The sequence below is a fragment of the Rattus norvegicus genome, chromosome 6 (assembly GCF_036323735.1).
Source record: "Rattus norvegicus strain BN/NHsdMcwi chromosome 6, GRCr8, whole genome shotgun sequence".
Lineage (NCBI taxonomy): Eukaryota > Metazoa > Chordata > Mammalia > Rodentia > Muridae > Rattus > Rattus norvegicus.
The window spans coordinates 5,834,767-5,857,567 of NC_086024.1; the positions used below are offsets into that span (position 1 = coordinate 5,834,767).

General features: G+C 37.1%; 2 protein-coding genes across 2 annotated transcripts in view; one reads left to right on the top strand and one right to left on the bottom strand.

Moving 5' to 3' along the window:
• Window positions 1-22,801, bottom strand: part of Ralbp1l2 (ralA binding protein 1 like 2) — a 109,040-nt gene that overhangs the window by 21,103 nt on the left and 65,136 nt on the right. Inside the window, 8 exon segments of the mRNA XM_063262722.1 lie at window positions 805-820; window positions 822-992; window positions 1,378-1,487; window positions 2,478-2,591; window positions 3,005-3,183; window positions 5,324-5,371; window positions 7,954-8,017; window positions 14,047-14,128. Of these exon segments, the coding sequence (XP_063118792.1) occupies window positions 805-820; window positions 822-992; window positions 1,378-1,487; window positions 2,478-2,591; window positions 3,005-3,183; window positions 5,324-5,371; window positions 7,954-8,017; window positions 14,047-14,128 (784 nt within the window).
• On the top strand, window positions 18,348-22,780 carry Txnl4al2 (thioredoxin-like 4A like 2). The gene has a single exon (XM_063262723.1). The coding sequence runs from the start codon at window positions 22,592-22,594 to the stop codon at window positions 22,778-22,780; it is 189 nt and encodes a 62-aa protein (XP_063118793.1). The 5' UTR covers window positions 18,348-22,591.

The window sequence follows — 22,801 nt, forward strand, 5'->3', positions numbered from 1 at the left end:
TTATGTATCTTCAATGGCAGGTACTTTGGAACCCTGTCTTCTCCTGATCTTTGATTCTACACAATATGAGGAATATTATTGTTTCTCAGTTGAGTTGTTTTACAGTATGCTCCTTACAGGTCCAAGGACAATTGGTCAATTAATAATGGATCAGAAACTCAAATACTTAGAGTCAAAATAACCATTTGATCACTGTACTGCGTAAGTTTTGGTAGTTTATTATAGTACTTGAAAGATGGCTAACATAGAAAAGTATACACAATAATTTCTCTAAACCAATCATAACCAGCATCCTGAAGCCAATGGTATTTTACTCACATTAATCAGGAATTCTTAAGGACCATATCTGATAAAAAAAATCCAAATTGCATTGCCTTTTTTTGTTGGGGAAACCACCTTGAAAACAAGTAGAATTTCACACATTCTACACTGAATATGTCAGAATTAAGTCTTGATTGCTGAACCCAGTACCTAGGATTTTTTTTTTTTTTTGTATCATTTCACAGCATTTGTTCTCACTGGCTTAGTCTAAGGATATTCTAAATGACAAAGACAAATGACTGAGTCACTGAGCTCAAATACCCATTTATATTTTACTGAAAATGCACCAATGATTCCTTCCCTCCAAAAGAACACCTTTCAAAGCTGTACTTACTTTACAAAATGAAACAAAACAAAAACCAAAACAATCAACAACAACAACAACAACAACAACAAAATAACCAAGATTCTCAGGGTAATCCTGTTTTCCTGTCTCATTGTAAAGGCTTATTAATGTTAGGCATAAAGTTCTTATCTAATTACCTTTTTGCCAATATCATGTCACTCCATTATTGCAGGAGCTGGGCATGAATAAGAGACATGGGGCTAACCCAACAGATAGGTGGTAAGAAGACATTTCATTAGAAGGAGAGTTATTTTTAATTTCATATAATATAAAAAAAAGTTGCCTCAGAAGAGCCGCATTTTCAGGTGGCATTTTATCTAAAAGACTGAACACAGAGACAGTTATTTTAAAACAAGTATACTCAATTTGTAAATATGAAGAAAGGGAACAGAGTAATCGTATCGTATGCAGGATGCACTGTAAATAAAATGAAAGAATTTGTACTCAAATTATTGCTTGAAATATTTACCCAATTCAGAAAAGAGACAAATCTAATTGGAATATGAAGTAAGATTATAAGCCTGGGCTACTGTGATTCCCACTGTAACTCATACTCTTTAGAAAGTGTCTTCCATGTTTGTGAACAATTGAATCCTTTTGCTGTCTGTCAGTGTTCTTAGTAAATGTTTCTGTGATATATAATCTCTAATGTGTGTAAGCAAATGTTACTTCTATTTTGTTGCTGTTGTTCACAGTTTGCCAACAATTACCTCTGCACTGCGGCTAATTTCTCTTCATCATTGACCTTGTCGGGTACACCAATCCACTCATCATATAGTTTTGAAGTCATTAGACTTCCCTGGATGTTTTGGAGGAAGTCCTTATAAAGAGAGGAAAAATATTTTTGTGGAAAAAAATTAAACATGGAAATTATTCAAAGTACATTCGCCTGTAAATTTCAGTTTAGTTCCAACTTTCTTCACAGTTCCCCAAATTTCCCCTAGTTAGAATGTTCCATGATATTTGGGCCCAGTAAGTTTCATCTATTTTCAGATGAAAATTTTCTAAATTTTCAGATTTACTTGGACTATAGAAAAATCTTTCCTTAGCTCAGCATGCCTCTAGTAGACAGCTGAGCAAACTAGCACATATAAGCAATCAATACTCCAGTTCGAATACTATTTTTAAATGATAGAAACATACAATTATGATAACCACAATAAAGACAACCATAGGAAGTTATTATCGGATTTCTCAGGAGCAGAAAGCCACGTCTGGTACTGGAAGCATGGAGGCACACGTGGTCATGGTTCTTAGAGAATGCCCTGCCCCTATTTCACTAAACAAGTGTACCTCCTAACTCTATTATAAATATTTAACTTAATGTTCACAGATAATATACCCTTACCCATCAAAAAAGGTTCTCTTTGAAATGGATGGAGACTATTACTGAAAACCACAGGTACAAAGAACAAACTATCCTGTGACTCTGAGCCCCAGTTTATATATATACATAATAACTCCTGAACTGTTGGCTCTGAGCATAGGTTGAGACAGTCAGAAAAATTGTACACCAGAGGATAGGGACATTTGGTTTGAGATTTGGTCTCCTAGAAATGAGGGGACGGTTCACTTTTGATAGTTCAACAATCACATTGCTTTAAACAATTTCTGAAACATCATCCACTAACAGAGGAGACTTTGAGCATATAAGATTTCTCTCATACATATCTACTGTCACTCAAGGGAATACAAAATGAAGACAACTATTCCCATAGACTCTGAGGAGTCCTGAGGTGGATGATGGAAGGACATTCCCTTCCTTAAAGATCCACGCCACTACATTAACTGATTGCTTGTTTATACACACCTCCTCTTCCGAATCCAATTTGTCCTTTACTGTTTGGCACAAAGTTATACTCGGAGGTTCTAAAAAGACACCCGTGGTTGTGGGCCCTTTCTTTTTTAGTAGGTACAGCATGTCCTGAGAAGAAGATAGAGAAATACCTGTCAGGCTTCACACACCACAGTCTACTATTTGCTCCTTGAGAACCAGACCAATGGTGTGCACAGGTGCAGTGCACATGCTGGCATGGACACAGATGACCTCAAGCTGGTTTTGTGCCTCAATCTTTTGTTGTACACATCCCACCCTAATATTATCCCTTAAAGATCAGGCAACATTTCTTCATATCAGATTTTCCAAAATAGTTAAGGGATTAAATCCAACTTTTCCAATAGATGGTTTCTGAATAGCCCTCTCTCATCTTCCTACTGGAAAGCCAATGATTTGAGACACAATTCTTGCTCCACATGGTGATAGAAGTGAAGGGGCCAGGTATTTAAGAAGCAGGATTTTGTCTTAGGATAGCCAGAGAAACACCATATGACACATACCAGAATTGCTCCAGGCAGGATGCCATCCTGACAAATGGAACTGAGTTCTCTTCCAAACAGTTTTCTTCCCTTTTTAACTGGTGGGGTGGTGCATACTTGGTCCTAGTGGGGCACAGAGCCCCTGTCCAACTGCGACGTCATAGAAGTTCTCTGTTTCTTAAAAGTTTTTTCCTTCATATCTGAGCAGGAGTTGAGATCATTACATGGGATAGTATAATTTATAAAGATCTTTTACAAAACCAGATTTCAATTATAAAATGCCCCTATTATAATGGGTTATTCATCCTGTTGTGCTTATGTAACCTTCTTCTCATATGCCCTACACTGTTATTAATCTTAGTGATGTCTCTAAGACATGGTCTTGTGTCCTGTAGTGGGAATTCTCACAACATGATGATGTCTAACTCCATACTGTATCATGAAATACTAGATACATTGGTTGAACGAGCTCCCTGAACTATGTATAGGCTGTTGCTTCAATAATTACATCCATTTTAATAGCCACCCTCACTTTTATTCTCATTTAAAAATTTTCTATTTTTTCAAATGTCATAGTGGAGCTCTTTTCATCCTTTTCTTGTTCAGCATTTTGAAGAACCATTGTTAAGTTTATTTCAGCAGCAGCATGTCCCCCTCATGAGAAAATATACATGACTATACACTACAGTGTCAGTTCAGAGCTGAAATTAAGTTTCTTTTTCGCTTCTGAGTTTTCTTTTAGAATATTGGACTATAATACAATTTTAAATATGTTACTTAAAACAAATAAATTAAAAGTAAACAAATGAATCATATAACACAATATAAAATAGTCTTCTTCAATGTAAAACATAGTCTGCCTGGCTATCTAATGCAAAATTATGAGGGCTGAAATCACAAGTAATATTAGATAGATGAACAAAGATGTCTGAGTGTGTGTGTGTGTGTGTGTGTGTGTGTTTATATATATGTATACCAAAACACATATCAAAATTTTTGATTTGGAATTGTTTCTATCTAAAGAAAATGCATGGACAAAAATTCAAGCAGAGACTGAAGGAAGGGACATCCAGAGATTGCCTCAACATCTGATCTATCCCATCCATAGACACCAAACCATGACAGTGTTGATGATGAAATGATATGCTTGCAGACAGGAACCTGACAGGGTTGTCCTCTGAGAGGGTCTACCAGCTTCTGACTGAAACCGATGCAGATACTCTCTGCCAACCACATGACTGAGTACTAGGACCCCAATGAAAAAGTTAGGGGAAGGAATGAAGGAGGAGAGAGGGATAGCAATCCCATAGGAAGAACAAGAATATTAATTAACTTGACCCCTCAGAGCTCCCAGGGTCTTAGCCAACAACCCAAGAGTATACATTGCCAGTCTGCAGTCCCTGCTACATATGTAAGAGATGGCTGTCTTGTCTAGCCTCAGTGGGAGGGTATGTTCTTGTTCCTGTGGAGGCTTGATGCCCCCAAAGAAGCAGGATGCTAGAGGGTAAGGTGGGAGTAGGTAGGTTGGTGGAGGAGCACCCTCTTAGAGGCAAAGGGGAAGAGGGATGTGGTGGGGTATTCTTGGTGGGGGGACCAGGAACGGGACATTTCAAATGTAAATAAAATTAATGAATAAAAAAGCAAAATTTAAAAGAAATCAAGGGAATAAGTGGGAGGTTTTCAAGAAAGGAGAATAAGGAGAAATAATAATAGTATTCTATCATTTGAAAAAATAATTAAAAAGCCCCAGTCTATCAATGTTAGAGCCATTAGGAATCTGGATATAGGTCTAAAAGATATTTGTTATATGATTTGAAATGAGATTAGAGACTGGGCTACAAGTCTAAGGTGATTTCTAGTCAAGCCTGCAACAGATTATCTTCAACACCATACATCTTGTTTTTCTATGTAGATTTCATTGCAATAGATTGTCAAAATATAGTTCATAAGTAATTTTGTGCTCTAATCACGAAACCACTTGATGGGAACATATCACGATCCATGTCTCAGACCTGCTTATTCTAATGGGACAAAAATGTGTGTACACAGTGTCTAGGCATACCAGTTTATGGCAAATATCTGCCTGGGAAAAATGAAATGTACTCCCTATAACCAAGATTAGTCTTCACATCGGAATTTAGAGTTTTCTTAATATGGACCTGAAACATACTGCTTTAGTGTGGTTTTGTTTTGTTTTGTTTTGTTTTTTTTCTTTTTTCTTTTTTTTTTTTTTAACAGTGGCCCTTTCCTAAGCAAGAAAATGATAGTATGCTGTGATATTTTATGACAAATTAAAATGGGAACTAAGAAAAGCCACCTGAAGGAAGATGGCAGACTCACTTTTTTGCTGCTGGCTTCTTGCTGAGTTTCTGGGCTTCAAGATGAATTCTTTGAGAAAATCAACAAGACACATAAACCTAAACTAACTAAAAGTCTCAGAAATAGTATGCAAATTAACAAAATCAGAAATGAAAAGAGAGACATAATGGAAATTGAAGAAATTAAAAAAAATCATCAGGTTTTACTACAAAAGACTAACTTGACGAAGCTTGAAAATCTATATGAAATGAATGATTTTCTAGACAGATACCACATACCAAAGTTAAATCAAGATCAGATAAACTAATCAGTCCCATAACCCCTAAGGAACTAGAAGAATTCATTAAAAACAACCAACAACAATAACAGTAACAAAAAGACTAGGGCACGATGCATAATTCAGTGCATAATTCTACCAGACTTTCAAATAAGAGCTAATACCAAAACTTCTTAAACTATTCTCAAAAGAGAAACAGAACTACAGAACTTGCTGGTGAGATTGTAGAGAAACGGGAATGCTCCTCCATTGCTGGTGGGATGGCAAACTACCACCACTCTGGAAATCAATCTAGCTGTTCCTCAGCAAACAGGAAATAGTTGTACCTGAAGACGCTGATATACTGGTCCTGGGCATACAGCCAAAAGATGCTCCACAGTACCACAAAGACGCAAGCGCCACTATGTTAATAGCAGCCTTATTTGTAATAAGCAACCCTGATGTTCTTCAACCAAAGAATGGATACAGAAAATATGGTTTATTTATACAACGGAATACTATTCAGCTACTAAAACAAAGGACATCGTGAAATTTGCAGGCAATTGCATGGATCTAGAAAATATTCTGAGTGAGCTAACCCAGACTCCAAAGGACATAGTATACATTCATTAATCAGTGACACTACACAAAATATACAGAATATCCATGACACTAAAAGTTAAACCATAAGGAAAGGTTTAAGCCTAAGTAAGGATGCTTCAATCCCACTTAGCAAAGGGAAATAAATAACCATGGAAGGCAGAGGGAAGGAGAGATATGTGTGAGAGTGGAATGGGAAGAGAACAGGTCAGGATCAGGTATGGGAGAGACATGAGAGGACAAGGGACCCAAGAGAATGAATGGAAATATACAGCAATATCCCAGAGACATGGGATAGGTGTGCTCCCAAGAGTCAAGGTAGGAAATTTTGCCAAAACGCAAAATCATGCAGATGTAAAATTTGAAGAGACCACCTTCTTAAATCAGACAGGACACCTGTGGATGGATAGGGACACTAACACACCTACAAAACTTTCAACCTCAAATTGCTCCTGTCTAAAAGAAATGAAGGACAAAAGTGGAATAGAGTCTGAAGCAGTGACCAGTCAGTGACAGGCTCAACTTGGGATCCATCCCATTATTAGGCACCAATCCCAAATATTATTACTGTTGTGCTTGCAGCCAGTAGCCTAGCATGGCTGTCCTCTGAGAGGCCCTGCAAGCAGCTGACTAAAACAGATATATATATATATATATTCCATCTAACCATTGGACTGAGGTCAACAACCCCTATGGAAAAGTTGGGAGAATTGAAAGAACTGAAAGGACTGGAAACATCATAGAAAGACCAGCAATATCAACCTGGACCCCTGGGAACTATCAGAGACTGAGCCACCAACTAAAGAGCATACATGGGCTGTTCAGAGGCCACAGGCACCTATGTACGAGAATGTTTTCTTATCTGGCATCAGTGGGAGAGCGTGCTCTTAAGTCTGCAGAGACTTATGTCACTGGTATGAAGGTCAACTTTATCGATTAGAGCTTCAAATTTTCAGTAGCTCTTAAAAGATCAGCTTTGCAAGAATACTTGGTGATCTCAAATTTTTAATTCTTATTCAAACTTTTCTGATAATTTTATTACTATTATTTATTTATTTATTTGGCAATAATCTAGTGAGAAAGAAAAGAAGGCAACAAACAGAATAGCTGTAATTAAGTCAGGTTGTCTCCAGACATCAGAATATGATTTCATATTCAGTTGCAGAATTATTGGTCATAGGAGATGTGAACTGAATATTTTACATGGATTCAGAGAAAGGGCTATATTTCTAATATTCATTACAAAACAATCTACCTAATTTGGAATAAATAAAAAAGTAAAGATTTTACATTTTAGATTTAAACTTGTTTCTCTGTGTAAGTCATTCACTCACATATATACCTGATCTCCATGTTAGACTTGGTGTCTGTGCAGGTCAGATGTGGGAATTAGATCCCCTGAAACTGGAGTTATAGATGGTTGTGAGCTACCATGTGAGTGATGGAAACCCTTGAGATATATAGCTAAGAAGAGTTTCTGTAATGATCACCAAATGACTTTTTTAAATTGTTTTCTCCAGAAACAATATGTCTAGAGTTTTGTTTTGTTTGCCTTATCAGGAAAATTGTTTCTGAAACAGAAAGCACAGAAAAATTCCTGTCATTCTAAGGCTGTTGCTTATGAGTTATTAAATTGTATCTGAATGTTATATTAGTAATTAATTATGATTTAAATGAATGAAATTATATTTAAGTCATTCTGCTTTAGTGTTTATTCAAGTTTAAGACTAAATAATGAAAATAGTGAGGATTCACCAAACTCAGCTAGTCCCTCCTTAGATTTCCCTGTTATTACCTTGGAGTACTCTTGGAGCTTTCCCAGGGCCAGGATAGAACCACAGTTGGTAATCTTCAATGTTCTGGGAGGCAAAAAGAACCCACAAATAAACTGACATCAGAGTCTTGAAGAGTCTAGCAATTTCCTTTACTTACCATTTCTAGCTCTCTAGCAGGGAAATTATTTAAACCAGTATTAATGATATTTCCTCTGACCACAGGTTTGAGTAAACGGGACTGATTTCAGGAGAAAATCTTTGGCTACTTGCCTTTCCTCTTGGAGGGAGCCTTGATCTACTGATCCACAATAAAATAAGAAGTTGCATTCAGCCATTACCACTAACCAAGACAAATAGTATTATGAAATTTCTTACATCTGTGCAGACTGTGTGTGGTATATTGAATTTCGACTTAACATGAGCACAGAACCTAGTGTCCACAGAGGCATATACTCATGGTGGCTATGATGAGTTTAGCAAAGTTAACATTCAAAAGATATGATAACTTCGACAACAGTGAACACAAGAGTCAAAAACAGAGAGTCTTTGAGAGTGCCTAGAAGTGAAAATAGCCTTTGGCTTTCATTGAGAGATGTCCAGTCTGTGGAGATGAAGGACATGTGTCTATCCTGGAAAATAGGCCTGATGCTGAAAAGAAGTTCTAGAACATAATTACTGCACACAGTGTTATGGATCCATTTGAAATAATCATCTAAATAGAACATTCTGTTGAAATATTGAGCACCCTCTAGGAGTGGCTCTAACTGGAATTATTATTAATTTTATTTTCTTGTAGACTCCTATTTAAAACCAATGACATTGTCCCATAGAGTTTTTAAGTGTTAAACTAGCAGACAAAAAGCACTCAAGCAGACACACCACCAAATACCCATTTACACCCCAACATACATGGAGAGGTGATAATGAAACAGAAAGAGAAAGAGAGTGAGAGAGAGGCAGACAGAGGTAGAGGGGCATAAAGTTAGAGAGGCAGACTGACTTGTGGATTCTCATTGTACAAACTCACAGAAAGCGATAGACAGGGATGCATAAACACAGAGAAACACACACACACACACACACACACACAGTTACAAAGAGATACACATGCACATTTAAAAATAGAAAGACAATATATACACAGATATGTATGCAGAAAAGACATAGAAATGTAGACTCATTCATTAAAGATTTATTAAAAGTTAAAAATAAATACACTAGAACATGTACACTTACACATCCACACAAGAGAAATAAAAACAAGAAAAAATGGGAAAGACTACAGAATTACATACCAAATAGGCAGTATAGTCTAATTTAAAAAAAAAAAAGAAGAAAGAAAAATATTCCCTCTAACATTGGCATCCTTTAAATTAGGTGTGAGCATATGACAAATTAATCACAATTTATTACAGTAGATATGTATTATCTAGTGAAACTACACATACAGCTCAAACCATTGGGCTATGAGTTTCATTTCACATAAAACTAGACACAAATTCAAGAAAAAAATGTCACTCAAAGGACTATTATTATGTCTTCAATAACTTCTGATTAAAAAAGAGGCATTTGTAAAATATGATTTGTAAATGTATCATGATCAAATTTCATCTGTATTTACACATTTCCACATATGTGAATCTCAAAAGCAAAATTCAATTTTAACTCAAAATAGATTGAAAGTAACTTACATGCTTTCTTATCATTGGTAGTAACTTGCTGATTATGTCATTTACCATATTGAAGTTTGTTGCTTTTACATATAGAGGCTATAGAATGCACAGAGAGAAAAATGCTATAAAATAACCTGAAAGCTCATGAATACAAAATTAATATGATCTAATCATTATTTACAATTTATAATCTGTAACCACTCCTCTAATGTATAACTTATTTTCTTCCCATAGACTAAGTCTGGAAGACACTCAGTCTACCATATTTATTTTAGAATTTAGTTCTTGGGTACTGAAAAATCAAACATAACTGTAACAGGTTGTATATGATAAAGGGTGACTGAGAAGCCATGGGTGCTAGAGCTCAGCATCCTGATTTCTCTTTCATTATGGCAGTACGTAGTCAGGGAGAGCACTTAAAGAGAGAGCGGAGACGTTTGCTTCCTCTCCAACTGGACTTCCATCATTACAGCCTTACTTCCATGTGCTTCACATGCACAGTTCTAGAAAAATGAGGTTGGGAAGCAGCGCAATTATTTTTATAAAAATTAAAATTAGTGAGCACTCTTATCATATCAGGGTTTGTAAATACTTAGATGGCATACAGATATAGAGTGTTGAATTCTTTTATGGTCATAGATCTAGGGATCCAAAATGAATATTTTAGAAACAAGACCCCATTTCTTAACACTCCCAGGAAAAAACAAGGTACTTGTACTATTAGCTCTCTACTGCCTCTCACATTTAGAATGTGCTCCAGAGACCAAGGAAGACAGCAGCAAGAATATAGCATGAAATCAAAGCATAGTAATTGGACAAGAAACCACTGATGTACTGGAAATCTAATAAATAACCAGACAGTGAGTAGATAAGTATATTTTTATGAAGTTAGTATCTTTATTATCAGTTATCTTTGATGAGGATTGTAAGAATCTAAGAAACAGTCCCTTAAATAAGAAACACAGCACATGTGCTCTCTCCCTATCCATAACAACCTTGAACCCAAACCTAAGAAAACCACTTTACAAGCCATCTCTTTTACAGAGGTTTCATTCATTATTTTTTAATTTTTACTTTTTATTAATCAACTGCTATGCATAATGTATTACTTTGAAAATAATATGAGTGTCTGTGTCTGTGTGTGCATGTGCCTGTGTGTTATGTGTGTGTGCCTGTGTGTATGTGTGTGTGTGTGTGTGTGTGTGTGTGTGTGTGTGTGTGTGTGTGTATGTTTGAGTGCTTCTGATGATTCATCCAAGACCCCAATGTTACATGTCAGATTAGTAGAATTTTATGAAAAGGACAACTTACACTAACTGACTTTGTATTTTTTTATGCAGAGGCTAACAATTATGCAAAAGCATCTTAGAATATGAAAAAAACCAGCTCTGATCTTGTGGCTGGAATGTAACAAGAAAGGAACAAATTTAAGGTTTTATTCAGAATGTAAAATTAATCACCTATGGGTGAAAATATAGATCAGGGCTCAGAAATCATACATCCCAGAAGGAAATAATCACCTGCAAGTTTCCTTCTTACATCAATATGGCACATTGAAATATGTACATATATTCATAAACAACATACTCATAGGAACACACACACACACACACACACACAGAGACACACACAGAGACAGACACACACATACATAAGCATAGAACATTTAAAGAAAAGTAAAGCTTCTGATATTTTGATGAATATCTGAAAACATTGCTATAATTTTAAGACAACAAAGTTTTATTATAAAGAGTTCTGCACATGAGATAGAGTAATAATTCACATGGGACTTTATTTCACATTATTGAAAAATATTTTGTTTTCAGAGCATTAGAAACATATTAATGTCTAATTAATGATTGCAAAGATGTATACATCTCTTTCTGATGGTGATTTTCTTTGTAAAACAGATTTCAAGACAAAGAGACTTTTCAAATAAAATATTTCTACAAATAACGTTTTTAAAGCATGAAAGTTAAAATAGAACTGGTAGTTTTATTATATATACTAAAATATTTCTTGACCCATGATGAACCACAGAAATGTAAACAATTCTTAAGAGAGATCAACCTTAGAATAGTTCACATGCTCCTTCTATGAGGAATAAAATGTTTTAATTGTTCAAAGAAATAAAACATTTAATGTAAATATATTTGCCTATATCTTCAGATAGAAATAATAACTGTAAATATTGAAATTACATATTAATAGACTAAATGTGAAACAGTGAGGTGATACTATCACTAGCAAGGTATGAATTTTAAAACAGATTACTAAAATCATGGAGGAATGTAGTAAAATGCTGTCCCCCAGCCATGGCATAAGCATTGACTCATGAGGACAGTGCAGTTGTTTTCTGTACAATGCTAAGACCAAAAGTCGATATTTTATACATTGGTAATTATTAAAGTCAAGAAAGGGAAAGAACATGAATATAGGGAAAGGTTTGGGGATATCTTGTGATTGTGCATTTCTATACTTACATGAAATTATCGAGTAAAGATAATTCTAAAATCATCTGCATCTATCTATTTTAAAATATAAGCAGTGTCTGAGGGATCTACATTCAATCTTAAGAGTAAAGAAAAAACAAAAATTAGGTGGAAAAATCCTAATATAAAAATAGGATTAAAACGTTTTCCTAATTTATCCATAGAAAAACTTTATAGGTTTATCTTAAGTGTAATGAAATATGTTGATGATTCAAAGAATTTTCAAACTATAAAAGAAAAGGCTAAAGTAGAAACAAAAAAAATCAAAGAAAACTAATAAGAAATTGATATATATATAAAATATATATATGAAGAATTATTTCTGAATACTGACTAGAGAATATGGAGAAAGAAAATAAGGGAAGATATTTAAGAAAGGTAGAAGAATGTTTTGATGATCTGATAATATCTCTTCAAAGACAAAAAGGAAATAAACATATAACATGAATAAAAGTTAAAAATTATCTATTACCAATCTTCTGAACTACACGAAAGGTTTTTAATAATTATGGTAGGATAAAATATTAAAGCACTAGAGTCGTGGGAGAGAATTAGTAAAAATGTTCATGTTAAAGCAAAGGGATCTAAGTCACAAAAGTGTACAACGCTGAGCATTTGCCACAGCTGAAGTCAAACAGCAGAGGCAAGAGAACATTTCCCTATGGGACGTTCTGCTCTTCTGCTCTTCTCTGTCCTGAGGACACATATGGTTCAGCCAAGCTAATGAGTTTTCCCTGATTTATGTCACTGACTCAAAATCTATTTTATACTATATTTAAATATTGTTTTGTGTAACGTGGACCTGGTATGAGTAAGAAATTGCGTGGTGATCTAAAATATCTTCATTATAGTCCCTTTTGTAAGTCTAGTGTAGTGTCCACAGTGACATGTTAGAACACTGACTCTAGGTCCATTTTGTACCCATTAGCATTTATGAAAGGCAGAGAGGTGGTGATCCCTGAGTCACAGTCTATTCTGCTTTACAGTAGGAAATGTCTTCAATGCTCTACATGTTACATAGTAGTTAAATTTTTGATCTGCGCTAAACCCAATACTGGAAAGTGGACAATAATATGAGCCTGAGAAAAACAGACAATTATTCAATAGATATTTATGTTTATCTCAATGATAGAACTACTGTATAGTATTGTGAGGTTGTGAGTTTTATCCTAAACACCATACACAAAGATGAACACACACACACACACACACACACACACACACACACACACCCCACTGTTAAATTTATAAAGGTAATTTCTGAACAGAAGTCACATGCAAAGATACCCTCATGACTAGATTATTCAAATAAACATGAGGATGAAAGCCATGACTTTGTAGCTGGTATTCAGAGGAAGGTATAAGGATGCATAGTAAGAGACTTAGAGAAAGAGCACAGAATGGAGATAAAGAGCTAATATATCACTGAACACTTAGGTATGGAGAGAAAATGTAATGCTTTATGATAATATTATATAATAAAAATTATTTACTAGTCATAAATATTTTAAAATGATTAAGGAATAGTGGAAACAACACACAAGTCTATATATAAGCAATAAGGACTCAGGAGGGGGCAGTTTAATTGTAGTAATAATACTTCACCTGGAAATATATGCTGTTGGAAATAATTTGGTTCAATTTTCAGTGATATAACAAACAGTATTTCCTCTTTTTTGGATCTCTAGTACATGGATCAGTCTTGTTTCATGTTGCTCTCTACACATTACATATGAGAGTCCTATGTCTGCATTGACTACAGATATAATTTCCACATAATACTGTCTAAATTCTCTCCCTCGGTTTCTCTGTCCCTCTGTCCCTCCCCCCCTTTGTCCCGCTCTCCCCATCCATGCTCTTCTTATGTCTCCATCTTCCATTACTTTACAAACTGTCTCTCTCCTAGTCATGAACATGGAATATTAGTTTTGGTTTTGTATTCACATACAGTGTCACAGCATGCAATGTCCTCAGTGAATATCTGCATGGGAAGTCCCATTATGTTGTGTTTTTTGGCTTCACAAATGGATCTGTGAAATGCAACAAAAATATACAATACAACAAGATTAATTAGGAGCTTATTTCAAGCTAATCCCTGTTAATATTTTTTTCAGAATCATCTTAGATTTCAATATAAGAAAATAAGATCAGCAATATTCACTATTCGACTGGTGAATACTCAAAAATGTTTCAGAAACAGATATAGTCAGGTAATAACACATTGACCTAAGTAGTATAGCCAGTCCTCAAAATGATGTGCCTGAAACAAACAGAAGGATAGAAATTTGCTTGACCTCAAAGGAGGAAGCAGCAGATGGTTTGAATGTGCATGCCAGAGTGATATCTACTTAGTGAAATTTAAAATAAGACTTGAGAGTACTGTTTACTCTAATACAAAGAGGAAATAATAAATGCAGAACTTCCGAAGAAAAAATAAATAAAAAATAAATGCAGAACTTCCACAAAATTAAATATGGAATGGACAGGAGAATGCAAAGCATTTTCCATTGACCATCTAATTAACAACTGATTTCGAGACAGAATATCAAATATATATATGATATATATTTTATATATATGTGTGTGTATATATATATATATATATATATATCATTCCTATATCACCAAGGAATTAAAATATTAACACAAGAAAAATACCTTTGTAGAAAGAAATACCACCAAATGGTCTGTTCCATGGAACTGTGAAATTGAAAAAAATTAGAGTCATGGCTGCCGCTGCAGAGAGCCCCTGGGCAGCACCCCACAAGCGAACCTGAGCCTCGGGACCACAGGTAAGACCAAATTTTCTGCTGCAAGAAAGCTGCCTGGTGAGCTTGGGACACACGGAAGCAGAATTTCTCTAGGACCAGGCACGTTCTGTGTTTACCGGAAGTCCCACACCCGCGGATCCCGGCCCGCAGCAGCTCTCTGCTCCCAGACCCGGTGAGAGAGAAACCCAACCGCCTGGTCAGGTGGGCACTCCTGAGGCTGCAGAGCGGAAAAGACCACCAACACTGCTCACCCCTGCCCACATCCCTGGCCCAAGAGGAAACTGTATAAGGCCTCTGGGCTCCCGTGGGGGAGGGCCCAGGAGCGGCAGGACACCTGCCTGAGACACCACCGGAACCTGAAAGAAACAGACCGGATAAACAGTTCTCTGCACCCAAATCCCGTGGGAGGGAGAGCTAAACCTTCAGAGAGGCAGACAAGCCTGGGAAACCAGAAGAGACTGCTCCCTGCACACACATCTCGGACGCCAGAGGAAAAAGCCAAAGACCATCTGGAACCCTGGTGCACTGAAGCTCCCGGAAGGGAAGGCACAGGTCTTCCTGGTTGCTGCTGCTGCAGAGAGCCCCTGGGCAGCACCCCACGAGCGAACTTGAGCCTCGAGACCACAGGTAAGACCAAATTTTCTGCTGCAAGAAAGCTGCCTGGTGAACTCAAGACACAGGCCCACAGGAACAGCTGAAGACCTGTAGAGAGGAAAAACTACACGCCCGAAAGCAGAACACTCTGTCCCCATAACTGACTGAAAGAGAGGAAAACAGGTCTACAGCACTCCTGACACACAGGCTTATAGGACAGTCTAGCCACTGTCAGAAATAGCAGAACAAAGTAACACTAGAGATAATCTGATGGCGAGAGGCAAGCGCAGGAACCCAAGCAACAGAAACCAAGACTACATGCCATCATCGGAGCCCAATTCTCCCACCAAAACAAACATGGAATATCCAAACACACCACAAAAGCAAGATCTAGTTTCAAAATCATATTTGATCATGATGCTGGAGGACTTCAAGAAAGACATGAACACACTTAGGGAAACACAGGAAAACATTAATAAACAAGTAGAAGCCTACAGAGAGGAATCGCAAAAATGCCTGAAAGAATTCCAGGAAAACACAATCAAACAGTTGAAGGAATTAAAAATGGAAATAGAAGCAATCAAGAAAGAACACATGGAAACAACCCTGGATATAGAAAACCAAAAGAAGAGACAAGGAGCTGTAGATACAAGCTTCACCAAAAGAATACAAGAGATGGAAGAGAGAATCTCAGGAGCAGAAGATTCTATAGAAATCATTGACTCAACTGTCAAAGATAATGTAAAGCGGAAAAAGCTACTGGTCCAAAACATACTACTGGTCCAAATCCAGGACTCAAATGAGAAGATCAAACCTAAGGATAATAGGTATAGAAGAGAGTGAAGACTCCCAGCTCAAAGGACCAGTAAATATCTTCAACAAAATCATAGAAGAAAACTTCCCTAACCTAAAAAAAGAGATACCCATAGACATACAAGAAGCCTACAGAACTCCAAATAGATTGGACCAGAAAAGAAACACCTCCCGTCACATAATTGTCAAAACACCAAACGCACAAAATAAAGAAAGAATATTAAAAGCAGTAAGGGAAAAAGGTCAAGTAACATATAAAGGGAGACCTATCAGAATCACACCAGACTTCTGGCCAGAAACTATGAAGGCCAAAAGATCCTGGACTGATGTCATACAGACCCTAAGAGAACACAAATGCCAGCCCAGGTTACTGTATCCAGCAAAACTCTCAATTAACATTGATGGAGAAACCAAGATATTCCATGACAAAACCAAATTTACACAATATCTTTCTACAAATCCAGCACTACAAAGGATAATAAAGGGTAAAGCCCAACATAAGGAGGCAAGCTATACCCTAGAAGAAGCAAGAAACTAATCGTCTTGGCAACAAAACAAAGAGAATGTAAGCACACAAACATAACCTCACATCCAAATATGAATATAACAGGAAGCAATAATCACTATTCCTTAATATCTCTCAACATCAATGGCCTCAACTCCCCAATAAAAAGACATAGATTAACAAACTGGATACGCAACGAGGACCCTGCATTCTGCTGCCTACAGGAAACACACCTCAGAGACAAAGACAGACACTACCTCAGTGAAAGGCTGGAAAACAACTTTCCAAGCAAATGGTCAGAAGAAGCAAGCTGGAGTAGCCATTCTAATATCAAATAAAATCAATTTCCAACTAAAAGTCATCAAAAAAGATAAGGAAGGACACTTCATATTCATCAAAGGAAAAATCCACCAAGATGAACTCTCAATCCTAAATATCTATGCCCCAAATACAAGGGCACCTACATACGTAAAAGAAACCTTACTAAAGCTCAAAACACACATTGCACCTCACACAATAATAGTGGGAGATTTCAACACCCCACTCTCATCAATGGACAGATCATGGAAACAGAAATTAAACAGTGATGTCGACAGACTAAGAGAAGTCATGAGCCAAATGGACTTAACGGATATTTATAGAACATTCTATCCTAAAGCAAAAGGATATACCTTCTTCTCAGCTCCTCATGGTACTTTCTCCAAAATTGACCATATAATTGGTCAAAAAACGGGCCTCAACAGGTACAGGAAGATAGAAATAATCCCATGCGTGCTATCGGACCACCACGGCCTAAAACTGGTCTTCAATAACAATAAGGGAAGAATGCCCACATATACGTGGAAATTGAACAATGCTCTACTCAATGATAACCTGGTCAAGGAAGAAATAAAGAAAGAAATTAAAAGCTTTTTAGAATTTAATGAAAATGAAGATACAACATACTCAAACTTATGGGACACAATGAAAGCTGTGCTAAGAGGAAAACTCATAGCGCTGAGTGCCTGCAGAAAGAAACAGGAAAGAGCATATGTCAGCAGCTTGACAGCACACCTAAAAGCTCTAGAACAAAAAGAAGCAAATACACCCAGGAGGAGCAGAAGGCAGGAAATAATCAAACTCAGAGCTGAAATCAACCAAGTAGAAACAAAAAGGACCATAGAAAGAATCAACAGAACCAAAAGTTGGTTCTTTGAGAAAATCAACAAGATAGATAAACCCTTAGCCAGACTAACGAGAGGACACAGAGAGTGCGTCCAAATTAACAAAATCAGAAATGAAAAGGGAGACATAACTACAGATTCAGAGGAAATTCAAAAAATCATCAGATCTTACTATAAAAACCTATATTCAACAAAATTTGAAAATCTTCAGGAAATGGACAATTTCCTAGACAGATACCAAGTATCGAAGTTAAATCAGGAACAGATAAACCAGTTAAACAACCCCATAACTCCTAAGGAAATAGAAGCAGTCATTAAAGTTCTCCCAACCAAAAAGAGCCCAGGTCCAGAGGGGTTTAGTGCAGAATTCTATCAAACGTTCATAGAAGACCTCATACCAATATTATCCAAACTATTCCACAAAATTGAAACAGATGGAGCCCTACCGAATTCCTTCTACGAAGCCACAATTACTCTTATACCTAAACCACACAAAGACACAACAAAGAAAGAGAACTTCAGACCAATTTCCCTTATGAATATCGACGCAAAAATACTCAATAAAATTCTGGCAAACCGAATTCAAGAGCACATCAAAACAATCATCCACCATGATCAAGTAGGCTTCATCCCAGGCATGCAGGGATGGTTTAATATATGGAAAACCATCAACGTGATCCATTATATAAACAAACTGAAAGAACAGAACCACATGATCATTTCATTAGATGCTGAGAAAGCATTTGACAACATTCAACACCCCTTCATGATAAAAGTCCTGGAAAGAATAGGAATTCAAGGCCCATACCTAAACATAGTAAAAGTCATATACAGCAAACCAGTAGCTAACATTAAACTAAATGGAGAGAAACTTGAAGCAATCCCACTAAAATCAGGGACTAGACAAGGCTGCCCACTCTCTCCCTACTTATTCAATATAGTTCTTGAAGTTCTAGCCAGAGCAATCAGAAAACAAAAGGAGATCAAAGGGATACAGAACGGAAAAGAAGAGGTCAAAATATCACTAGTTGCAGATGACATGATAGTATATTTAAGTGATCCCAAAAGTTCCACCAGAGAACTACTAAAGCTGATAAACAACTTCAGCAAAGTGGCTGGGTATAAAATTAACTCAAATAAATCAGTTGCCTTCCTCTATACAAAAGAGAAACAAGCCGAGAAAGAAATTAGGGAAACGACACCCTTCATAATAGACCCGAATAATATAAAGTACCTCGGTGTGACTTTAACCAAGCAAGTAAAAGATCTGTACAATAAGAACTTCAAGACACTGAGGAAAGAAATTGAAGAAGACCTCAGAAGACGGAAAGATCTCCCATGCTCATGGATTGGCAGGATTAATATAGTAAAAATGGCCATTTTACGAAAAGCGATCTACAGATTCAATGCAATCCCCATCAAAATACCAATCCAATTCTTCAAAGAGTTAGACAGAACAATTTGCAAATTCATCTGGAATAACAAAAAACCCAGGATAGCTAAAGCTATCCTCAACAATAAAAGGACTTCAGGGGGAATCACTATCCCTGAACTCAAGCAGTATTACAGAGCAATAGTGATAAAAACTGCATGGTATTGGTACAGAGACAGAAAGATAGACCAATGGAATAGAATTGAAGACCCAGAAATGAACCCACACACCTATGGTCAGTTGATTTTTGACAAAGGAGCCAAAACCATCCAATGGAAAAAAGATAGCATTTTCAGCAAATGGTGCTGGTTCAACTGGAGAGCAACATGTAGAAGAATGCAGATCGATCCATGCTTATCACCCTGTACAAAGCTTAAGTCCAAGTGGATCAAGGACCTCCACATCAAAGCAGACACACTCAAACTAATAGAAGAAAAACTAGGGAAACATCTGGAACACATGGGCACTGGAAAAAATTTCCTGAACAAAACACCAATGGCTTATGCTCTAAGATCAAGAATCGACAAATGGGATCTCATAAAACTGCAAAGCTTCTGTAAGGCAAAGGACACTGTGGTTAGGACAAAACGGCAACCAACAGATTGAGAAAAGATCTTTACCAATCCTACAACAGATAGAGGCCTTATATCCAAAATATACAAAGAACTCAAGAAGTTAGACCGCAGGGAAACAAATAATCCTATTAAAAAATGGGGTTCAGAGCTAAACAAAGAATTCACAGCTGAGGAATGCCGAATGGCTGAGAAACACCTAAAGAAATGTTCAACATCTTTAGTCATAAGGGATATGCAAATCAAAACAACCCTGAGATTTCACCTCACACCAGTATGATTGGCTAAGATCAAAAACTCAGGTGACAGCAGATGCTGGCGAGGATGTGGAGAAAGAGGAACACTCCTCCATTGTTGGTGGGATTGCAAACTGGTAAAACCATTCTGGAAATCAGTCTGGAGGTTCCTCAGAAAATTGGACATTGAACTGCCTGAGGATCCAGCTATACCTCTCTTGGGCATATACCCAAAAGATGCCTCAACATATAAAAGAGACACGTGCTCCACTATGTTCATCGCAGCCTTATTTATAATAGCCAGAAAATGGAAAGAACCCAGATGCCCTTCAACAGAGGAATGGATACAGAAAATGTGGTACATCTACACAATGGAATATTACTCAGCTATCAAAAACAACGAGTTTATGAAATTCGTAGGCAAATGGTTGGAACTGGAAAATATCATCCTGAGTGAGCTAACCCAATCACAGAAAGACATATATGGTATGCACTCATTGATAAGTGGCTATTAGCCCAAATGCTTGAATTACCCTAGATCCCTAAAACAAACGAAACTCAAGACGGATGATCAAAATGTGAATGCTTCACTCCTTCTTTAAATGAGGAAAAAGAATACCCTTGGCAGGGAAGGGAGAGGCAAAGACTAAAACAGAGACTGAAGGAACACCCATTCAGAGCCTGCCCCACATGTGGCCCATACATACACAGCCACCCAATTAGACAAGATGGATGAAGCAAAGAAGTGCAGACCGACAGGAGCCGGATGTAGATCGCTCCTGAGAGACACAGCCAGAATACAGCAAATACAGAGGCGAATGCCAGCTGCAAACCACTGAACTGAGAATAGGTCCTCTATTGAAGGAATCAGAGAATGAACTGGAAGAGCTTGAAGGGGCTCGAGACCCCAAAAGTACAACAATACCAAGCAACCAGAGCTTCCAGGGACTAAGCCACTACCTAAAGACTATGCATGGACTGACCCTGGACTCTGACCCCATAGGTAGCAATGAATATCCTAGTAAGAGCACCAGTGGAAGGGGAAGCCCTGGGTCCTGCTAAGACTGAACCCCCAGTGAACTAGTCTATGGGGGGAGGGCGGCAATGGGGGGAGGGTTGGGAGGGGAACACCCATAAGGAAGGGGAGGGGGAGGGGGATGTTTGCCCGGAAACCGGGAAAGGGAATAACACTCGAAATGTATATAAGAAATACTCAAGTTAATAAAAAAAAAAAGAGATTTCATCTTAAAAAAAAATAAAAAAAAATTAGAGTCATGATAAATGGTAGGATTTTTAAGGTTATTATGCATAAAAATATCTTACGTCTGTGGCCATCAATTATGGTATAGGTATATTTGGCAGTCTCTACATGATTCCACCTCTAAATGACCTAATTTTTGTACTGTCGTGCTGTCATGTGACACTTTACCATCCCTAAATATAATATTTGATAAGAGAGAAACCCTAAGCATTAAAGAACAATCTTTTGAGATTTTACTAGAGGAATAGAAAACATTCAGAGAACAAAAGGTGATCTTCTCTTTTGTCAGTCTATGACAAATGCTTTTTCATGTAAAGAGCAAAGTCACAGAGCCTAGAATGCTCATAAAACTAGTGTTTGTGTTATTTGAGTCAACTGTGTGATGACACTAAGAAGTTGGATAGAAGAATGAAGAGCTCAAATTTGGAGTATGCATGACTTTTCACGTGGAAAAAAACTTGAATTTTGGTGTATGTTTGATTAGAGCAGAAGGCACATGCTACACAATCTCTGTGATTCCATCAACTACACTCAATATAATATCAATATGCCATGAGCACATCTTCTCATGAAAGATTAGAATACAAATTTGAAATTTTCCTGAACTCAGAAAATTATACCTGACTCTGATGGTCTTGTGACACCAGTCCTTTTTAATTCACTATAAAAACCAGTGATATTCTGCTACAGAGACATTCAAATACTTGAGTATTGCATGAGTAACTTTTCATCATTCAATTAAATACTAATTTTTAAGAATATGTGGGAGTATATAAAGTATTTTTCAAATTTAATTATACTACACAATATTACTGGGAAGAGATAAATCTGTGTACTTTTAAAACACAGATAAAATCAGATCATCTTGGGAAGAAGAATGTCTAGGATAAATAAGATCTTGTCCTGTCCACATTCTTTTTTTTTTTTTTGGTTCTTTTTTTTTCGGAGCTGGGGACCGACCTGTCCACATTCTTATAAGAAGACATGCACCTCTGTCCTGCCCCATGGACCTTGTGGAGTCTCGAACATCGCAGATCAAAACATAAAGTGCGCTGGTGCTGGATGGAGGGCCCATTGGTCCGGCCCTGTGGGCTCACACGAGGTTAGAGGTAGCTCGCAAGGTCCTGCTGCGCAAGCGCGTCCAAGATGTCCATGCTTCTGCATCTACACAATGGCTGGCAGGTAGACCAGGCAATCCATTCAGAGGAGGACTGTGTGGTCGTCATTCACTTCGGACACGACTGGGACCCCACTTGCATGAAGATATACAAAGTTCTGTACAGAATCGCCGAAACGAAATGGAAGATAGTGAGAGATCTTCCTCATCCTGTATGAGTTCCGTTTGGATAGCCCAGG

What these genes read in the sequence shown, in the direction of transcription:
- Txnl4al2 (XM_063262723.1), top strand. Translation starts at nt 22,592, where the DNA reads ATGTCCATGCTTCTGCATCTACACAATGGCTGGCAGGTAGACCAGGCA.